The 22,454-nt window shown below is 40.7% G+C and overlaps 1 protein-coding gene across 6 annotated transcripts in view; it reads right to left on the reverse strand.

Moving 5' to 3' along the window:
* pcm1 (pericentriolar material 1) overlaps positions 1-22,454 on the reverse strand; it is a 156,418-nt gene that overhangs the window by 115,281 nt on the left and 18,683 nt on the right. For 4 of the 6 annotated variants that reach the window (XM_060823943.1, XM_060823934.1, XM_060823953.1 and 1 more), the window contains exons 4-7: positions 21,346-21,612; positions 12,519-12,689; positions 8,642-8,758; positions 8,208-8,390 (exon numbers count right to left, since the gene is read on the reverse strand). In XM_060823943.1, the coding sequence (XP_060679926.1) occupies positions 8,208-8,390; positions 8,642-8,758; positions 12,519-12,689; positions 21,346-21,612 (738 nt within the window). The remainder of the gene's footprint in view (positions 1-8,207; positions 8,391-8,641; positions 8,759-12,518; positions 12,690-21,345; positions 21,613-22,454) is intronic. The other 2 variants (XM_060823968.1, XM_060823962.1) reach the window with 1 other exon arrangement.

The following is a 22,454-nucleotide window of genomic DNA, read 5'->3' on the forward strand; positions in this document are numbered from 1 at the left end:
TAGCGCCTACCTTATTAAATCCTTTCATCTCTTGTTTCAATGAAATCACTTTCATTTGCCTGAGGTCCAGTATTGGCACAATCTAATCACTTCTTATCTCAAGAACCCATCTTGTGAACATTACCTCTAACTCTTCCAGTCCATGAACATCGTTCTTAAATCATGGAGACCAAAACTAAGTACCGAACTTCAGGAATGATCTCACCTTAAGGTCTGTAAAACCAATATTTGCTTTTTCAGGAACTCCAATAACCTTGCAATAAAAACCAGAATGCCATTTGCCTTTCTAATTGCTTATTGTACATGCATTCTCTCTTTGCATACTTAACACTTTGTTGAGAATTGCAACATTTAAGAATAACTGTTTAAAAAACCTTTGTGGAATATTTAAACCTGTCAGTGTATTGCCCATTGTCATTTTTCTTTTGGGAAGCCACCAGAATGTGAAAAGGGAGTTTAAACAAAATACAAATGCTTTGCCCTCAAGAATACTAGAATGGACTGTCAGTTCTCAAAAATGAGAAGAGTAGCTGCACCATGTAAATTACACAAGAATTAGGAGTACAAGTAGGGCACAGAGCTGCAGAGCTGAAAATGCGCAGCAGGTCAGGCAGCATCCAAGGAGCAGGAGAATCAACGTTTCGGGCATGAGCCCTTCTTCAGGAATCGAAACGTCGATTCTCCTGTTCCTTGGATGCTGCCTGACCTGCTGCGCTTTTCCAGCAACACATTTTCAGCTCTGATCTCCAGCATCTGCAGTCCTCACTTTCTCCTACAGATCTGCATATACTGTCATTCAATATACCATGGTTCATTTATACCAAAAATTCTGCCCATTCCATCCCCAAATGCCTTGATCAATCTCATGTCCAAAACTTAATTGATGATCTGAATACAGGTGGTTCTGCTATAACGCACATTTTGTTAATACAAATTTGCAGTAACGTGATTGACGAATTGGTGGCGCTGCTTCTAAAGCGCGAACATTTAATGCGTGTGTTGGCTGTAATGTGATTACATCGCCAACACTTTAACCTCTTAATTTCGAAAGGGTGGTTTTTCTATAACACAGGGTTTCACAAGAATGCAATCATCACGTTACAGAAGAACGTTATAGAATTTTGACGGTATTAGGCAAGAACTTTCAAAAGCTGATTGGGGGCAGATGTTTGCAGGTGAAAGGACTGTTGGAAAATGGGAAGCCTTCAGAAATGAGATAACAAGAATCCAGAGAAAGTATATTCTTGTTAGGGTGAAAGGAAAGGTTAGTAGTATAGGGAATGCTGGATGACAAAAGAAATTGAGGGTTTGGTTAAGAAAAAGAAGGAAGCATGTGTAACGTATAGACAGGGTAGACCGAGTGAATCCTTAGAAGAGTATAAAGGAAGTAGGAGTATACTTAAAAGGGAAATCAGGAGGGCAAAAAAAGGGGACATGAGATAGCTTTGGCAAATAGAATTAAGGAGAATCCAAAGAGTTTTCACAAATACATAAAGGACAAAAGGGTGACTAGGGAGAGAATAGGGCCCCTCAAAGGTCAGCAAGGCGGCCTTTGTGTGGAGCCGCAGAAAATGGGGGAGATACTAAACGAATATTTGGCATCATTATTTACTGTGGAAAAGGATATGGAAGATATAGACTGTAGGGAAATAGATGGTGATATCTTGCAAAATGTCCATATTACAGAGGAGGAAGTACTGGATGTCTTGAAATGGGTAAAAGTGGATAAATCCCCAGGACCTGATCAGGTGTACCCTAGAACTCTATGGAAGCTAAAGAAGTGATTGCTGGGCCTCTTTTTGAGATATTTGTATCATCGATAGTCACAGGTGAGGTGCCAGAAGACTGGAGGTTGGCCAATGTGGTGCCACTGTTTAACGGTGTTAAGGTCAAGCCAGGGAACTATAGCCCAGTGAGCTTGATGTCGATGGTGGGCAAGTTTTTTTAAAAGATTAGATTACTTACAGTGTGGAAACAGGCCCTTAGAACCAAGAAGTCCACACCGACCCGCTGAAGCGCAACCCACCCAGACCCACTCCCCTACATTTCCCCCTGCTCCTAACACTACGGGCAATTTAGCATGGCCAATTCACCTAACCTGTACATTTTTGGACTGTGGGAGGAAACCGGAGCACCCGGAGGAAACCCACGCAGACACGGGGAGAATGTGCAAACTCCACACAGTCGCGTGAAGCAGGAATTGAACCCGGGGTCTCTGGCGCTGTGAGGTAGCAGTGCTAACCACTGTGCCACCGTGCCGCCACTAAAGTTGTTGGAGGGAATCCTAAGGGACAGGATGTACATGTATTTGGAAAGGCAAAGGACTGATTAGGGATAGTCAACATGGCTTTGTGCATGAGAAATCATGTCTCACAAACTTGATTGAGTTTTTTAAGGAAGTAACAAAGAGGATTGATGAGGGCAGAGCGGTAGATGTGATCTATGTGGACTTCAGTAAGGTGGTCGACAAGATTCCCCATGGGAGACTGATTAGCAAGTTTAGATCTCACGGAGTACAGGGAGAACTAGCCATTTGGATACAGAACTGGCTTAAAGTTAGAAGACTGCGGGTGGTGGTGGAGAGTTGTTTTCCAGACTGGAGCCCTGTGACCTGTGGAGTGTCACAAGGATCGGTGCTGGGTCCTCTACTTTTTGTCACTTACATAAATGATTTGGATGCGAGCATAAGAGGCACAGTTAGTAAGTTTTCGGATGACACCAAAATTGGAGGTGTAGTGGACAGCAAAGAGGGTTACCTCAGATTACAACAGGATCTTGACCAGGTGGGCCAATGGGCTGAGAAGTGGCAGATGGAGTTTAATTCAGATAAATACGAGGTGCTGCATTTTGGGAAAGCAAATCTTAGCAGGACTTATACACTAGGGAGTGTTGCTGAACAAAGAGACCTTGGAGTGCAGGTTCATAGCTCCTTGAAAGTGGAGTCACAGGTGGATAGGATAGTGAAGGAGGTGTTTGGTATACTTTCCTTTATTGGTCAAAGTATTGAGTACAGGAGTTGGGAGGTCATGCTGCAGCTGTACAGGACATAAGTTAGGCCACTGTTGGAATACTGCATGCAATTCCGGTCTCCTTCCTATCAGAAAGATGTTGTGAAACTTGACAGGGTTCAGAAAAGATTTACAAGGATGTTGCCAGGGTTGGAGGATCTGAGCTATAGGGAGAGGCTGAACAGGCTGGGACTGTTTTCCCTGGAGTGTCGGAGACTGAGGGGTGACCTTACAGAGGTTGACAAAATCATGAGGGGCATGGATACAGTAAATAGGCAAAGTATTTTCCCTGGGGTCGGGGTGTCCAGAACGAGAGGGCATAGGTTAAGGGTGAGAGGGGAAAGATATAAAAGAGACCTAAGGGGCAACGTTTTCACACAGAGTGGTACGTGTACTGAATGAGCTGTCAGAGGAAGTGGTGGAGGCTGGTACAAATGCAACATTTAAGAGGCATTTAGATGGGTATATGAATAGGAAGGTTTTGGAGGGATATGGGCCGGGTGCTGGCAGGTGGGACTAGATTGGGTTAGGATATCTGGTCGACATGGACGACATGGACCAAAGGGTCTGTTTCCATGCTGCACACCTCTATAACTATATAACTACCTGTATACACAACTAAGCATCCTCCAAAATTTGGAACAAAGAATTTCAATGACTCAAACACGTGAGCAAAAGAATTTGTTCTTATCTCCATCCAAAATAACTGATCCTGTAACCTAAAACCAGACTGTCCAACATGGGAGAAACAGTCGCTCACTATATGGTGTTATGGGAACAAATATTTCTTGAAAGGGAAAATTTACCTTGCTTGTTTGGTTACCAAAGGTCTACTGAAATGCTATCCATGAACAGACAGATATGATCAAAAATGCTTTTATACGGATCTATTACACTATTATACGATATGGAACCTTTAACTGAATATTTTGACATCTGGTCGATTGTTGAGTTATTTCACCTCCAAATAACATTAGCATTATGCCAGGTACTATGCACGTGGAATCCTAACATCAAAAAAATCAATTATTAGGTCAAAGAATCCCTACAGTGTGGAAACAGGCCATCTGGCCCAACAAGTCTACATTGACCCTCCGAACAGTAATCCACCCAGACCCATTCCCCTTGCCCTATTACTCTATATTTACCCTTAACTAATGCGTCGAACTTAGACATCACTGAATACTATGGGCAATTTAGCATGGTGGATTCATCTAAGCTGCACATCTTTGGGCTGTGGGAGGAAGCCAGAATACCTGGAGAAAACCCACACAGACACGGAGAGAAATGTGCAAACTCCAGACAGACAGTCGCCTGAGGCTGGAACTGAACCTGGGTCCTGGGGTTGTGAGGCAGCAGCGCTAACCACTGAGCCACTGTGGCACCTAAAATGGGTATTTTCAGTATTTTTTTGAGATAGTGGAAAGGATCTCTGCAGTGATTATAATACATACTTGACAATGAGAACTGAACGGTGAAGAAGCGTCTCAATTCAAGCTGGAAAAAGTGTAAAACGTCATTTTATACTACAGGAGTTGAGTACTGCAGAAAAAGGGCACATTCTCCAATGGCAAAACTTTTTTCAATGGGAACTCCCCTCTGAATCAGTGTAATCATTCATTATTCCCTTCTAATGAGTATTCTTGCGTCTCTACTGATCAGTGCAATTCGGAAAACTTAGGCAAAATGTGCCCTTTTTCTGCAGTACTCAACTCCTGTAGTATAAAATGACGATTTGCATTTTTTCCAGCTTAAATTGAGAAGCTTCTTCACCGTTCAGTTCTCATTGTCAAGTATGTATTATAATCACTGCAGAGAGTCTTTCTACTAGCTCAAAAAAATACCCATTTTAAGTGGCACATTGGCTCAGTGGTTAGTGCTGCTGCCGCACAGCACCAGGACCCAGGTTCAGTTCCAGCTTCAGGTGACTGTCTGGAGTTGAAGTAAACCCGTGTCTGCGTGGGTTTCCTCCAGGTGTTCTGGTTTTCCCCCACAGCCCAAAGATGTGCGGCTTAGATGAATTGGCCATGCTAAATTGCCCATAGAATTCAGGGATGTGAAAGTTAGATGCATCAGTCAAGGGTAAATATAGAGCAATAGGACAAGGGGAATGGGTCAGGGTGGTTACTTTTCGGAGGGTCAGTGTGGACTTGTTGGGCCGGATGGCCTTTTTCCCACACTGTAGGGATTCTTTGTCATAATAATTGATTTCTTGATATTAGGATGCCACATGCACAATACCTAGCATAACATTCATGTTATTTGGAGGTGAAATAATTTAACAATCGACCAGATGTCAAAATATTCAGTTAAAGGTTCCATATCGTATAATAGTGTAATAGATCCGTACAAAAGCATTTTTGATCATATCTGTCTGTTCATGAATAGCATTTCAGGAGGCCTTTGGTTACCAAACAAGCAAGGTAAATGTTCCCTTTCAAGAAATATTTGTTCCCATAACACCATATAGTGAGCGACTGTTTCTCCCTTGTTGGACAGACTGGTTTTAGGTTAAAGGATCAGTCATTTTGGATGGAGATAAGAACAATTTTTTTTTGCTCATATGTTTATGAGTCATTGAAATTCTTTGTTCCAGATTTTGGAGGATACTTAGTTGAGCATACAGGTAGTTCTTCTAAAACGTGATGGTTGCATTCTTGTGTAATCCCATAATATAGAAAAAACACCCTTTAGAAATTAAGAGCTTAAAGTGTTGGCGATGTTGGCCAACACATGCTTTAAGAGTTCGTGCTTTAAAAGCAGCGTCCCAATTCGTTTGTTGTAAACAACCAAAGCAATATGCTTTTGAATGCATCCTGCCAGTCTTTGAGACAAAAGACCAACCCAGATGAAATCATAGGGGCACTGAATTCAAAAAGAGGCTTATTCTTCTGTGCAATCGGCTCAATATCTTTTTGGCTTGACAATGGCTTCCTGTTCCACGTGACCACCACTCTTGTTGCTGCTGTATAATACCAGCATGAAACTGTTTCACCTGTTGTTCAAATCTTTATGATACCTTAATTTGAGGTAGACTGGGGACTTTTGAGGACCAAAACATGCTGCTTTAGGATCATTCATTAACTTGTACAATATACACAGAGAAATTCTCTGATCAGGGCAGTCAGTATGTCACAGGATTGAATCATAAGAATCCCTAGAGTACGGAAACAGGCTATTTGGTCCAACAGGTCTACACCGATCCTCTGAAGAGTAACCGACCCAGACCTATTCCTCTACCCTATTATTCTACATTTACCCCTGACTAATGCTCCTAACCTACGCATCCCTGAACACCATAGATAATTTAGCACGGCCAATTCACCTAAGCTGCACATCTTTGGACTGTGGGAGCAAACGAGAGCAAGAGGAGGAATCCCACGCAGACGCGAGGAGAATGTGCAAATTCCTCACATAGGGTAATCAGAGGCAGGAATCAAACCCGGGTCTCTGGTGCTGTGAGGCAGAATGCGAACCACTGAGCCACTCTGATGAACCCTAATGCAGTTTCACGCCTGCACTGTGAACAGGTAGCTAGGAATTCATTCACAAACCTTGAAACGTCATAAATCTGAGCTACTCAGCAAGCAATTTTATTTAATTGCCATTGGCTTAATTTTATATAAAAGGTTCCACCTTCTTGACAAGTCAAATTTGAAATTCATATGGAAAAATAAATTAAGAGTCATCATGTTTCAACGAGATTTTCATACATAATCTAATTCCCAGTTTTGTGGTGTAAACAGCCAGGCCAAAACAGCATATTCCACAGCAACACATTTCAGATGGGTTTAAATATGCCCTTACATTTGAAACCCAAAAAAATAATTAAACCATAATAATAAAACAATGATTAATGTTTGCATCAGCTCACCCACCACCACCGACCCATCAGCCTGCTTTTGAACTACAAATTTGAAAAATTAAATTTATCTCAATGTGTAATTGCGCAATGAAGTACATTGACTTATTCAATGTTGTGCCAAACAAAACATCAAGAGTTAGAGCAGCCCACGGTTTTCCAAGTTGCAACCCTACTTATAGATAGGGTTTCTTAAAATCAATGTCATGAAGTACATTGTCAAATTCAACATACTCCTTGCTCGTTTATGACCTCATTTTTATCATTCTCACTTTTCCTCAACTTTTCTCAACCTACTTGGTCTCAAAGGTAGCTCAATTTGAGAGGCTCATTTCAGAATTACAAAATAAAACCTGTAATACACTTCTACTTAGCTATTTTTCATGTTAGAAGTGTCGTGACACTAACAGCTCAAATTTGATAGATTCTACTAAGATTCAGGATGCTGAGGCCCAGAAATGCAAACATTAAACAGGATACTTCTTTTTATTTTCCCTACAAAAGATCACAAACCAACATCAAGGTTTCAAACTGTGTTAATTCAGCCATCTAAATTAGCCTACGATGAGGCCACTAATCAAGATTAACAATTGGTATCAAACTTATGCACAATTCTTCAGATGTTAAGAGTTTCGACCATGGACAACTTTCAATGTGTTGGTTCTCCTACTCCTTGGGGTGTAATAAAAATTTCCATATGGCAGCACAAAGTCAATCTCCTACACGCAGGGACAGGCTTTCAGAAGTTCCTTTCTATTTTACTGATACCAAACAGGAAGCCCTGTATCTAGCATGATAGGTTACATCTTAAGTTTTGTAAAACGTAGTATCAACTTGTAAAAGAAATATTTTCTTTTGTTAGTTGATCAACAATAATATCCTAATTGGACATAAACTGAGAGAAACCTTGTTGGGAGGAAAGTGTGGCAGGGAGAAAAGGGTGAAAGGAAGTACTTATAAGTTGACATACTCAAGTATAATCTTTTGTTTCAATGAATTGGTCAATTGATTAGACTTGAAATATTTGATTACAAGTCTTAATAAACATTTTTTTGCGTTTCAGACAGAATATATAAATTAAGGCTCCATGATTGTCTTCACAGTACTAGGTAACTTTCAATTAGTGTTTCAAATAGCGTTTCAACCTCAAAATTAAAATAATTCTAACTAATTCAGATATAAGTCTTACATGCATTTGAACAACTGCCAATAAGAAAAAAATCACCCAAATAATGAAATCAACTTAAAATTATAAAAGGATCAACAGAACAAAAAAAAACTTTAGACTTGAAAGTTAATAGATTACATGTTTCAAGGACTATGCAATGAAATGGTACCTTGGAGGAAATTCCATGCTCCTTGCCATTAATCCCACTATGCCAGACTCTCCTGTCTTTCAGACCAAGCCTGTCAGTTTCCCCTTTTGGAGTTGAAGTAACTGAAGAGCCCTGTGCTTGGGAGGCTGCATTTCCTAGCTTGTCCTCAATGCAGGGCCGAACACTCAGACTACGAGATGCCTCCTTTATTAAACAGTTTAGTTAAGACATTTATGATTAAAATGCTCATGAAACCCAAGATAAGCAACTTTTAAACAAAATCTGCTCTCACTTTAATACACTTTGTTTAATAAAAGCAGTGTGTGAGGATAAAATTCAATACAATCTATCTCCAAAATATGCTGTCCACAGTAGACTGCAAATATGTTCTAAAGTCCATCTTATAAAATCAACTGCACTTAACTTAATATTTGCAAACATGACTACCACCTTACCGTTGCATCTGATGCCTCAGACTGAACATCAAGATTTAGAGATGTACTATCAGCAACAGAACCAGATCCCACTGCAGAGTCCGTTGTGCCAACTTCATCCTCCTCATTCTCTCTAGCCTGAAACAATTTTCAGAATAAAAACATGTCAGCTGAACATCATAAATAAAAGAAGTGGATTTGTAATCCACACTAAACATGCACTATAACATCCAAAGACTCTTGCAGCATGGAAACAGATCTTTTGGTCCAACAAGTCCTTGCTAACCATGTTTCCCAAACTAAACTAGTTCTACTTGCCTGCGTTTGGGCACACCATATCCTCCTGCAATTCTTAAAAATTAGAACACAGAAAGTGGCCTTTTGTGATCATGTCTGCCCGAGTTCTTTGTTAGAACAATCCAAAACATAATATTATCATCCCACCCTCACTATAATTGGCAACCAAGTGTTTTATACAAATTCAGTACCAATACATCTCCTTAAAATACATCACAAGCTAGGGTCTTCACTGAATTCAACACTATAATATTTTTAGCCATCATAATTAATGGTATGGTGATACTTATTTTTCCACGAGAAATGTGCAAATGATGTGACTTTCTTGAAATATCATAATTAAGGGGACACATTGCACACAGAAGGGACAATCATTTAATTGAGTCAATCAACAGGAACAAATCACGCAAGATTGAATCTCCCACCTCCTCTGGTTCCATGCATAGACGACAGCGTTGATCTTTAAGCAGCCTTATTTTATCCCTAGTTGCTCTTTTGCCCTTCATGTACTTGCACATTCTCTTGCAATTATCCTTCACCTTACCTGATGTAATAACTGCACAGAGGCTGGTATCCCATCACCAAGTCACCCTTTATTGACTTGTGCACAGTACACTGGCTGTGGCCAGCCAGCTCAGAGTCTATGCCTTGACTTGAGGAGATTCCAAATCCCCTGTTTATATTGGTCAGCCAGGACTTCACGATTGTCAAGAGAAGAGGGATTCAATCCTCTTCTTATGTCTGAGTTCCACCCATAGGAAAGACATTATTAAACTGGAGAGGGCACAAAAAAAATTTACAAGGATGTTACCCGGACTGGAGAGTCTGAATAGGCTGGGACATTTTTCCCTGGAGCAGAGGCGGTTGAGGGTTGAACTTATGGAGGTTTATGAAATCATGAGGGACATAGATAAGGTGAATAGCATAGGTCTTTTTCATAGGGTAGGGGAGTTCAAAAAGTGAGGGCTTAATTTTAAGGCCAGAGGAGAAAATTTTAAGGGACCTGAGGGGCAATTTTTACACACAGTCAGTGATTTGTATATGGAATGAACTGCCAGACGAAGTGGTTGATGCAGGTGCAATTACAACATTTTTAAAAAGTTTGGATAGGTACGTGAATAGGAAAAATTGAGGGGGACATGGACCAAACACAGGTAAATGGGAATTAGTTTGGGAAACCTGATCAGCATGGATGAGTTAGACTGAAGGATCTGTTTCTGTTCTGTCTGATTATGAATTCCCAAAAGTGCAATAAGTTAAAGCAGTTCATGCACAACCCCATTTCGTTCCAAACACCCAGTCATGAACTTACATGATGCCGAGACTGCACAACAAACAGTAATCTTAAATGGGATTACCAAATCAAATGCTTAAGAAAGCAAATAGTAGGTTTCACACCATTTAACAAATAACAGAGTGCATGGATTATGAAAAAATCTTACAAAATATGTAAATAGTTCAAAATTCCATGAACTGAATCTAACATCATGATCTACGGACTTTAACCAAAAATTCATGATGCATTAGACCTTTAATTTCTATTCTGAAAATTTTGCAAGATCTAGCTATTATTTGCAGAACTAAATTGTTGACAACTGTGTAATCTATTTATTATTTTTAAATTGATTTTATTTCAGCCATTGCCAATAGCCAAGTCATGAATTATAATCAACTGTTTTATCTGTATCATTAAAAAGTAAAACTAACACCATAATGATTTTTCGATAAACAAATTATTTGTCTCAAGGAATGAGATCAAGTGAAAAGGTTCAAATATTTTGCATCAAGGAATCATGTACACATTAGAGCACAAAGTAGCAAATTCACTGTAGCGTCTTCTCACTATCTATGGCCAAACTCTAATGCTTTCAGACTGCGTCAATGTTGTTAAAGCACCATGAATTAATCAATTGCAAACATTTTATTAAAAAACTGCAAAAAGGAGACAAAAAGTCTAATCTTTTTATCGTGCACAAATCATGAATAAGATGCAAGAAAGAGAGTTGAAAACTGGAGACTGCCAACCTCTGCTGTAATTCCAGTGTATCATGAAGACTCAGCAGAATCTTCATGCCCGTTCCAAGAACAATTACTTTTAGCTAATTCTTCTTCATGTATTTTCATGCCAATGATGGCCCAACGAATGAGCACTCTCTTCTCACACCATTCAGCTTAATATCCCTTTTTTTCAAGACTGTTTTGTGCAACCTCATCCCTGATGGGCCCAAGTTGAAAATCTTTGACTACTTGCCTCCTTTTAGCAATTTTAAGCTCTGCATGTGAAGCAATCACTTAGAAAAGATCTAATTAACTTAGTATTGAAAACTTTACATTTATGAAAATGTTCAATTTTTACACTTTCATAGATTTCAATGACTGATGATATATTCAAACTTTATCTAACCTACTCAAGGAAATATAAAATATCCAGCAGGGAAGTTTAAGAAGTTGGGGATGGAGAAGTGGTGGTAAAGAAAAAGAGATAAAAAGACAAAATTACAGTAAAGTGCTAGGCAATCACAAAAGTACTCCAGTCAGTTGCAGTAATAATTTGTAGATTTCAAACTCAAGTCATGTCCTCAAATTTGTGATCAAAAAGCATACTTCGGTTTGTGTGGATAAAATGTCCAACCAGCAGTAATGGGGAGTAGAAAAGATTTTCAAGAAGGATTCTTTTCTCATCTAAGAACAATTTGTTACAAACCAGGAAAATCACATACTAATCCTTCATGAAGATGAAAGATGAAGATTTTACGACGTAGATGTTTCTTGAGCAAATTTACACACACACACAGGAGCACAATTAGGCCATGTGGCCAATCAAGTCTGCTCAACCATTTAATTAGATCATGGCTAATCTAATAATCCTCAATTCAACTTTCCAGCCTCAGACTCCAATCCTGGATTTCATGATTGAATTAGGAATCTGGTTATCTTAGCTTTGAATATATTTAACGACCCAACCTTGATAGCTTTTTGCAGAAAAAAGTTCAACAGATTCAGAACCCTCAGAGAAGAAATTTTTCCCCATTCTGTCTGAAATAGTTGATACCTTATTCTGAGATTATGTCCTCTGGTTCTAGGCTCTCCCTCAAGAGGTGGCAATTACACAAGACTACCACATCAAGCCCTGATAAGAGTGTTATGTGTTTCAATAAAGAGGAGGTTTCTTTATGATCAATATTCTATAACATGTTGCAATTGTATCGAAGGATGGTAATTTCCTCCAGAATAATTTCATAAAGCAAATCTATATTGTAACATCGGCCATGATTTCTGAAAACATTCCAGTAACATTCATTCCATGTTACTAATAAACATCAAGCTTGGCTCCAATGTTCGCCATTTGCAAACAACTGGCTGAGACCACCTCTTCACTCATCCAATGGCAGTCATTTGGTTGGCTGAAATTACACTCAGAACCAAAAAGCATAAATCAACTTCAAGAGAGAAAAGAGAACTGGTTGGAGCAGTAGAAAAAGAGTACAAATCCCATGCAAGACATTTTATGGGATATGAAATCAAATTCCGTATGATTATGCAAATAAATCAGAACTACATTCATTTTATGACAAAAAACTGTCAAAGTTCTAAAACATACCAGCATTTTCTGTAAAAATTTCATGTAGGATTTTTCTTGTTCTTTCAAATGGTCTATCAGCTGAGACAAGCGTTCAACATTAGCAGATCTTTCATTTTTTTCCATAAGGTCATCCCGCATAGAATGAGCTTTGCTGATATAATCCCGAATCTGGATAAGCCTGCTCACAACCTATTAAGCAGAACAAATATATGCAGTCTGTTTAAAACAGTACAATTTCTAATTGATTGTCTGTAGACTGAAAGAAGCAAAAATGGCCCTGAGTAGAGTGATATGCTCTTGTTGAATGTGAGTGTTTACGGAGAGCTTATGTGATACTGAGGATTATACTGGAATAAATGCCATGGTTGCGAATCCTATCAGATCGAATAGATCAGTTATAGAGACAGAGGCAATGAGGAAATTACAAGAACAAGGGTATGTGATGGATGGCGGTTATAGGAAGGGAGAAAATTTGCAGATACAGTCACATAGATGGGTTAATTCCAGGAAAGTTAGACAGGTACTGCAGGATTTTGGATTAGTGGTGCTGGAAGAACACAGCAGTTCAAGCAGCATCCAAGGAGCAGCAAAATTGACGTTTCCGGCAAAAGCTTTTCATCAGGAATAAAGGCAGAGAGCCTGAAGCGTGGAGAGATAAGCTAGAGGAGGGTGGGGATAGGGAGAAAGTAGCATGGAGTACAATAGGTGAGTGGGGGAGGGGATGAAGGTGATAGGTCAGGGAGGAGGGTGGAGTGGATAGGTGGAAAAGAAGATAGGCGGAAAAGAAGATAGGCAGGTAGGACAAGTCATAGGGACAGTGCTAAGCTGGAAGTTTGGAACTAGGGTGAGGTGGGGGAAGGGGGAATGAGGAAGCTGTTGAAGTCCACATTGATGCCCTGGGGTTGAATTGTTCCGAGGTGGAAGATGAAGCGTTCTTCCTCCAGGCGTCTGGTGCTGCAGGAGTCTTGTGTGGCTATCTCCATTTCAAACAAGTATGATGTTTAGGGAAATATAGGGGGTGATTGATTCTCAGGGAAACATAGCATGAACAGCCAAGTTTCTGGTATCAAGACAGGCTCTAATGCGACGATAGGTACGCCGGGTTCCGAGAAATCAATTGTGTTAGGGGACTGTCTAGGCAGAGGCAAATACAGACATTTCTGTGGTCAGGAGCAGAAATCAGAATGGTGTGGTGCCTCCCTGGTGTCAGGATCAAGGATGTCTCACAGAGGGGCAGAACGTTCTCAAGGAGGAGAGGGCTCAGCAGGAGGTCATTGTATACATTGGAACTAATGAAATGGGAAAGAGAAAGGATGAGATTCTGAAAGGAGAATATAGAGAATTAGGCAGGAATGTAAAAAGGAGGTCCTTGAGAGTAGTAATACCTGGATTACTCCCGGTGCTGCGAGCTAGTGAGAGTAGGAATAGGAGGATGTGTGCAGGGCTAAGGAGTTGGTGTATGGGAGAAGGATTCACCATTTTTGGATCATTGAAATCTCTTCTGGGGTAGAAGTGACCTGTATAAGAAGGATGGATTGTACCTGAATTGGAAGGGGACTAATATACTGGCAGGGAAATTTACTAGAACTGCTCGGGAGGGTTTAAACGATTAAGGTGGGGGCGTGAGCCCAGGGAGATAGCGAGGGAAGACATCAATCCAAGACTGGCACAGTTGAGAAAAGAACTGAGTCAAACAGTCAGGGCAGGCAGGGACAAAACAGAGAACAAGGTAGGACTGATAAATTAAACTGCAACTACTTCAATGCAAGAGGCCTAACAAGGAAGGCAGATGAGCTCAGGGCATGGTAAGGAACATGGGACTGGGATATCATAGCAAATACTGAAATATGGTTGAGGGATGGACAGGATCGGCAGCTTAATATTCCAGGATAGGAATGCTACAGGAAGGACAAAAAGGGAGGCAAGACAGGAGGAGGACTGGCATTTTTCTTAAGGAATAGCATTACAGGGTAATGTGTAAGAAGGGGATTTCAACTTTCCAAACATTGACTGGGACGACCAGAGTGGTAAGGGTTTAGATGAAGAGGAATTTGTTAAGTGTGGACAAGAAATGTTTCTGATTCAGTATGTGGATGTACCTACGAGAGAAAGTGCAAAACTTGATCTGCACTTGGGAAATAAGGGCAGGTGACTGAGGTGTCATTGGGGGAGTATTTTGGGGCCAGCGACCATAAATCTATTAGTTTTAAAATAGCGAGGGAAAAGGATAGACTAGACCTAGTTCAAAATTGGAGGAAGGCCAATTTTGACAATATTAAGCAAGAACTTTCAAAAGTGATTGGGGGGCAGATGTTTGCAGGTAAAAGGATGGCTGAAAAAAGGGAAGCCTTCAGAAATGAGATAACCAGGTCCAGTGACAGTATATTCCTGTTAGGGTGAAAAGAAAGGCTGGTAGGTGTAGAGAATTCTGGATGAATGACATAAGAAATTGAGGGTTTGGTTAAGAAAATGAAGGAAGCATATGTCAGGTATAGACAAGGTAAATCAAGTGAATCCTTAGAAGAATACAAAGGCGGTAGGAGTAGACTTAAACAGGAAACCAGGAGGGCAAAAAAGGGGATATGAGATAGCTTCGGCAAAGAGAATTAAGGAGAATCCAAACTTGTAAAGGGGTTTTTACAAATACATTAAGGACAAAAGGGTAACTGGGGAGAGAATAGGACCCCTCAAAGATCAGCAAGGCGGCCTTTGTGTGGAGCCGCAGATGTGGGAATATTGAATGAGTATTTTGCATCAATGTTTATTGTGGAAAAGGACATGGAATATATCGACTGTAGGGAAATAGATGGTGACATCTTGCAAAATGTCCAAATTGCAGAGGAGGAAGTGCTGGATGTATTGAAACACATAAAAGTGGATAAATCCCCAGGGCCTGATCAGGTGTACTCCAGAACTCTGTGGGAAGCTAGGGAAGTGATTGCTGTGATATTTATATCATCGATAGTCACAGGTGAGGTGCCGGAAGACTGGAGGTTGGCTAATGTGGTGCCCCTATTTAAGAAAGGTGGTAAGGACAAGCCAGGGAACTATAGCCTGGTGAGCCTGACGTCGAAGGTGGGCAAGTTGTTGGAGGGAATCCTGAGGGACAGGACGTACATGCATTTGGAAAGGCAAGGATTAATTAGGGATAGTCAACATGGCTTTGTGCGTGGGAAATCATGTCTCACAAACATTTATTGACGAAGTAACTAAGAGAAATGATGAGGGCAGAGCAATGAATGTGATCTATATGGACTTCAGTAAGGCGTTCAACAAGGTTCCCCATGGGAGACTGGTCGGCAAGGTTAGACCTCATGGAATACAGGGAGAACTAGCCATTTGGATACAGAATTGGCTTGAAGGTAGAAGACAGAGGGTGGTGGTGGAGGATTGTTTTTCAGACTAGAGACCTGTGACCAATGGCGTGCCACAAAGATCGGTGCTGAATCCACAACTTTCCGTCATTTATATAAATGATTTTGATGTGAGCATAACAGGTATATTTAGTAAGTTTGCAGATGATACCAAAATTGGAGGTATAGTGAACAGCAAAGAAGGTTATCTCAGATTGTAACAGGATCTTGATCAGATGGCCCAATGGACTGAGGAGTGGCAGATGGACTTTAATTTGGATAAATGCAAGATGCTGCATTGTGGGGAAGCAAATCTTAGCACGACACATACACTTAATGGTGAGATCCGAGGGAGCATTACTGAACAAAGAGACCTAGAAAGAAGAATCGCAGACAGATAGGACAGTGAACAAGGTGTTTGGTGTGCTTTCCTTTATTGGTCAGAGAACTGAGTACAGGAGTTGGGAGGTCATGTTGCAGCTGTACAGGACATTGATTAGGCCACTTTTGGAATACTGCGTGCAATTCTGATCTCCTTCCTATCAGAAAGATGTTGTGAAACTTGAAAGGATTCAGAAAAGATTTACAAGGATGTTGCCAGGGTTGGAGGATTTGAGCTTTAGGGAGAGGCTGAACAGGTTAGGGCTGTTTTCCCTGGAACATCGGATGCTGATGGCTGACCTTATAGAGGTTTACAGAATCATGAGGGGCATGGAAAGGATAAATAGACAAGGTCTTTTCCCTGAAGTGGGGGAGTCCAGAACTCGAGGGCAGAAGTTTAGGGAGAGAGGAGAAAGATACAAAAGAGACCTAAGGGGTAACTTTTTCATGCAGAGGGAGGTATGTGTATGGAATGAGCTGCCAGAGGAAGTCGTTTAGGCTAGTACAACTGCAACATTTAAAAGGGCATCTGGATGGGTGTATAAATAGGAAGGGGTTGGAGGGATTTGGGCAGGGTGCTTGCAGGTGGGACTAGATTGGATTGGGATATCTGGTCGGCATGGATGAGTTGGACCAAAGGGTCTGCTTCCATTCTGTACATCACTCTGACTCTCTGATTTGATTTATTATTTTCACTGTTTCTTGTTGCATGTGACACGTGTTATTTTGCATGTTAACCAGACAAATCATACTTTACATAAATACATCAGGGTGATAGACAATGCAGCATATAGCACTACAGCTACAGAGAAGGTGCAGGCAACGATCAACTCCAATATATGAGAGGTCCATTCACATGTCAGATAAAAGCAGGGAAGTGGCTGTTCTTGAATCTGTTGTACTTTCTGCCTGATGAAAGGGGATAGAAGAAAGTTTAACCAGGATGCGAGGGGTCTTTGATTACGCTGGCTGCGTTCCCAGGATAGTGGGAAGCACAGACTGAGTAAATGGGAGGAGGGTCAGTTTTCCTGCTAGTCTGAGCAGCACTCCCAACACTAATTTCTTGCGGTCTTGGGCACAACAATTGCCATACCAAACTGTGATGCATCCGGATAGGATGCTTTCTACATTTATAAAAATTGTTAAGAGTCATTAAGGACATGCTGAAATTCCTTAGCCTTCTGAGGCTGTAGAGGTATTAATGAGCTTTCTTGATTGTAGCGTCGACATGGCCATTGGTGAAATTTACTCCTACAAGCTTGAAGCTCTCTACCACCTCCACCTCAGTACCATTGCCCTCCACTCCGCTTTCCCAAGTCCATGACCAGCTCCTTCATTTTACTGACATTAAGGGAGAGATTGTTGTCTTTAGACCATGCCACTAAGCTGCCTATCTCCTTCCTATACTCTGTCTCAGTGTTGTTTGAGGTCTGACCCTCTACAGCGGTGTCATCAGCAAATGTGTAAATGGAGTTTGAGCTGAATTTGGCCACACAGTCGTGAGTGTATAAGAAGTGTAGCAAGGGACTGAGTGCACAGCTTTGTGGGGCATCAGTATTGAGGATAATTGGGTAGGAGGTGCTGTTGCCTATCCTATGTGATTGCAGTCTGCGGATCAGCAAGTCAAAGGATCTAGTTGCAGGGGGAGAGGGAGCAGAGTCCTTTGTCTCATACTTTGGAAATGAATTTGGTTGAAATTATGGTGTTGAAGGCAGACCTTAAGTCAACAAGTAAGAGTCTGAGTTGGAAGGTAAGAGAAACGTGGTTTACAACAGAAAGTGCATCTCTTGTTATGTGTTGATGAGGCAAGATGGTTCAGATAAGGCGATGGAGAGTTACAGATCAGCTAGGAAGGATTATAAAGAGAGAGTTAAGAAGAGCAAAGAGAGGACATGCACAGTCTTTAGCAAGTAGAATAAAGGAGAACCCTAAAGCTTTCTATAGGTATGTGAGGAATAAAAGGATGATTCGGGTAGGAATAGGGCCAGTCAAAGACAGAAGCGGGAAATTGAGTGAGGACCCTATGGCAATTGGAGAGGTTTTCTCATCAGTTTTCACTCAGGAAAAGGAGAATATTGTACAGGAGAAGAATGAGATATGAGATATTAAGACAAGGAAGGATCGAGGTTAGTTACGAATAGGTGTTATCAATTCTAGAAGGAGTGAAAGTAAACAAATCCCCTCGGCCGAATGGGATTTATCAGAGGATTAGGTAAAAACAATGACTGCAGATGCTGGAAACCAGATTCTGGATCAGTGGTGCTGGAAGAGCACAGCAGTTCAGGCAGCATCCAACGAGCAGCGAAATCGACGTTTCGGGCAAAAGCCCTTCATCAGGAATAAAAAAGGAATAATATCAGAGGATTCTCTGGGAAGTTAGGAAGGAGACAGCAGAGCCTTTGGCTTTGATATTCGAGTTGTCATTGTCTACAGGTTTGGAGGATTGCAAATGTTGTGCCCTTGTTCAAGAAGGGCAGTCGAGATGACCCAGGTAATTATAGACCAGTGAACCTTACTTCTGTTGTAGGAAAGGTTTTTGAAAAGGATTATAAGAGATCAGATTTATAATCATCTAACAAGCAACAATTTGATTGGAGATAGTCAACATGGTTTCATCAAGGGCAGGTCGTGTCTCACAAACCTCATTTAGTTTTTTGAGAAGGTGACCAGGCACATAGATGAGGGTAGGACAGTTGACATGGTATGCAGTATTCAGTAAAGCCTTTGATAAGGTTTCACATGGTAGGTTGTTGGAGAAAATGCAAAGGCATGGAATTGAGGGTGATTTAGCAGTTTGGATTAGAAACTGGCTTTCTGAAAGAAGGCAGCAAGTGGTGGTTGATGGAAAATATTCAGCCTGGAGTCCATTTACTAGTGGTGTGCCACAAGGATCTGTTTTGGGACCACTGCTGTTTGTCTTTTTTACCAATGACTTAGAGCAGGCATAGATGGATGGATTAGTACACTTGCAGATGACACTAAAGTCGGTGGAGTAGTGGACGGTGTGGAAGAATGTTACAGGTTGCAGGGGGACTTGGATAAACTGCAGAATTGGGCTGAGAGGTGGCAAATGGAGTCCAATGCAGCTAAATGTGAGGTGATGCACTTTGGGAAGAATAACAAGAAGGCAGAGTACTGGGTCAATGGAAAGGTTCTTGGTAATGTGGATGTGCAGAGGGATCTTGGAGTCCATGTACACAGATCCCTGAAAGTTGCCACCCAGGTGGATAGTGCTGTTACGAAGGCATACGGTGTGTTAGGTTTCATTTGTAGAGGGATTGAGATCCGGACCCGCAACATCATGCTGCAACTATACAAAACACTGGTGTAGCCACTCTTGGAAAGTTGTGTACAGTTCTGGTCCCCATACTTCGAGAAGGATGTGGAAACATGGGAAAAGGTGCAAAGGAGATTTACCAGGATGTTGCCTGGTCTGGAGAGGAGGTCTTATGAGGAAAGGCTGAGAGACTTGAAGCTGTTCTCATTGGCAAGAAGGCGGCAAAGAGGGGATTTGGTAGAGACATACAAGGTGATCAGAAAATTAGATAAGCTAGACAGTGAAAGTATTTTTCCTCGGATGATGACATCAGCATGCACGAGGGGGCATAACTACAAATTGAGGGTGAGAGATTTAAGACAGATGTCAGAGGCAGGTTCTTTACGCAGAGAGTGGTAAGGGTGTGAAATGCACTACCTGCTAATGTAGTCAACTCAGCCACATTAGGGAGATTTAAACAATCCTTAGATAAGCACATGGGTGATTTTGGAATAGTGTAGGGGGACGAGCTGAGAATAATTCAGAGGTTGGTACAACATCAAGGGCCAAAGAACCTGTTGTGCACTGTATTGTTCTATGTTCTATCAATGTCTTTGATATCCAAACGTTTCAGGGACGAATGTAAGGCTGGGAAGATGACAAGGTAGGTGAACTGCAGTGGATCAAGGCAAATTGGAAGGCTGGGGTACACTATTTTACCATACATTTGGTGCATTGTAAGAACACTGTTAAGATGCATTACCAAGGTAAAGAATTATCTTAGTTGTTTAGTCAACTGCCCGTTAGGATGAGTGGCAGATGTTAATTAGCTTAATTTATAATTTTCAAAAAAAGTGTTTCCTCAGTGCTATATTCAGGTGGCTAGACTTTTACTCAAGCCATAACCTTCTCACTCAGGTCAAAGTGCTGAGGCTTGTTCAGCACCTACAAGTGAGTTCATATTGTGCAATCTTCATTCAAAAGTTCACAGCTGACTGAATTCCTTGTTGCAAAGTTGCTTTAAATGAGCAAAGAGATCAGGTAAAATAAATGAAATCATATTTTTGGATGAATACGAATTGAGTAATTCTTAGAGTAAAAGCTCTGGCATTGTGAAGACAAAAATCAATTGAGACCAATTTTTTGAAATAATCATGTCAACCGTTGAGGCTAGACAACATCACTCTAGAACCAATGTGAACAAGTAGGATGCAACAGAAATGTAGGACACAACTTAGAAAGCAACTTAACATGTAGAAAGAAATTAGCAGATTAACGTTTCACCAATTCTGAAACAATTCATTATTCGTTATATTAAATAAAGCACTAAACTATTAAACAAATTAATCCTTCATAATGGGAATGGAATGATGCAAGATTACATTTTTCAAACATAAAACAGTACAGCACATGAACTTGTTGTTAGTCCCGCTGACCATGATGTCATTCTAAACTAATCCCATTTGCCTGCTCATGATCCATATCCCACAATGCCTGTTTATTCAAATGTCTGTCTAAATGCCTCTTAAACTTTGCTAATAAATCTGCTTCTACCACTTCCCCTGGCAGCTCATATCAGGCACCTACCACCCGCTGAATAAAACATTTTCCTCACACATCTCCTATAAACATTTTCCCTTCTCACATTAAACTCATATCCCCTGCTATTTGACATTTCTATCTTTTTGCCTCATTATGAACAGCAATACCTTTAAGTGACCCGAACGAAGAAAACTAATAACTTTCAGATCAAATACTTAATTACTTGGATCCACTTCTTTCATCCTCCAAATCAGTCAGAGTCATTCGTTTACTTTAATCCATCAAAACACACCTGGAAGTTTCGATATCTCACCTGACTACTCTTTATTTCAGATTCTCCTTGATCATCTCCAAGTGAGATCTGATCGCTGGGCAACGAATCTTTGCTGATGGATGCGAACAAGTCCATCCTTGATGTAGACAGCTTAGTTTCACTTCTTTGTGGATTGATGTCAAGTTCCTTGCTTTTGTTGCTGTTAATTTGTTGTTGGAGAAAGTTGAAAGGCTTTCTATTTTCAACAGGTGGACGCTGGTTGTTTGCAGCTGTGGCTCTGCCATGAGAATCACTCCCAATACTCCGCTAACCAAAAACATCACAATATTTAGTGCAAAATACATTAATTCTAGTATGCAAATCTTTTCATTCAGACTAATAACAAGCCTTTATTTTATTAAGTATATTAATTTTGCTTCCAGTTTCAATTATTCAACTTTCAGGCTTCTATTTTTAAACCGGCAAGTTGCATTCCTGTCAAACAAATGACAGACAATGACCACCAGCAACAAGGAAAGTTTACATTATCTCCTCTTGAGACATTCAACAGCTTTACTATCACTAAATTCCCTCATTATTATCATCCTGGGGCTTTCCATTAACCAGAAACTGAACTGGACCAATAATATCAAAGCTGTGGCTGCAGGTGCAGCTGAGAGGTAGGAAATTCAATGACATATTGCACACTTCCTAACTTCTCAAATCCATTCCACCTTCTTCAGAGCAAAAATCAAAGTGTGATAGAAAACTCTATATTTTGAATTTGCACAACTTAAGGGAACCTGTACAGTATCCATAAATGTGACAAATGATACTACTTCATTTGTGGCTGGTGGGTTTAAACACAACAGTTCACGTTCCCAAAGCCCCTACAAGAGGGAAATGTTGGCAAGCACATCAACCAAACATATGACTTATTCAGTTTAACTAATTTCTACAAACTCAGTGTTGTCTTTGCTGCATTATCTCAAATTTTCTTTGAGAAGGTCAGCACATAAAGACTAAACCAGCATTGGGACAGTGAAATTTCTATTTTTTACTGAACAAAGGAAGGATGGACATTCCCTTTCCACCCACAAACACACATCCAATGTATTTGCGATTTTGAACACTTCCTCTTGAGATTTTGATAGGAAAAATTGAACTTA

Source organism: Hemiscyllium ocellatum, chromosome 1 (genome assembly GCF_020745735.1).
Source record: "Hemiscyllium ocellatum isolate sHemOce1 chromosome 1, sHemOce1.pat.X.cur, whole genome shotgun sequence".
NCBI classification, from domain to species: Eukaryota; Metazoa; Chordata; class Chondrichthyes; order Orectolobiformes; family Hemiscylliidae; genus Hemiscyllium; species Hemiscyllium ocellatum.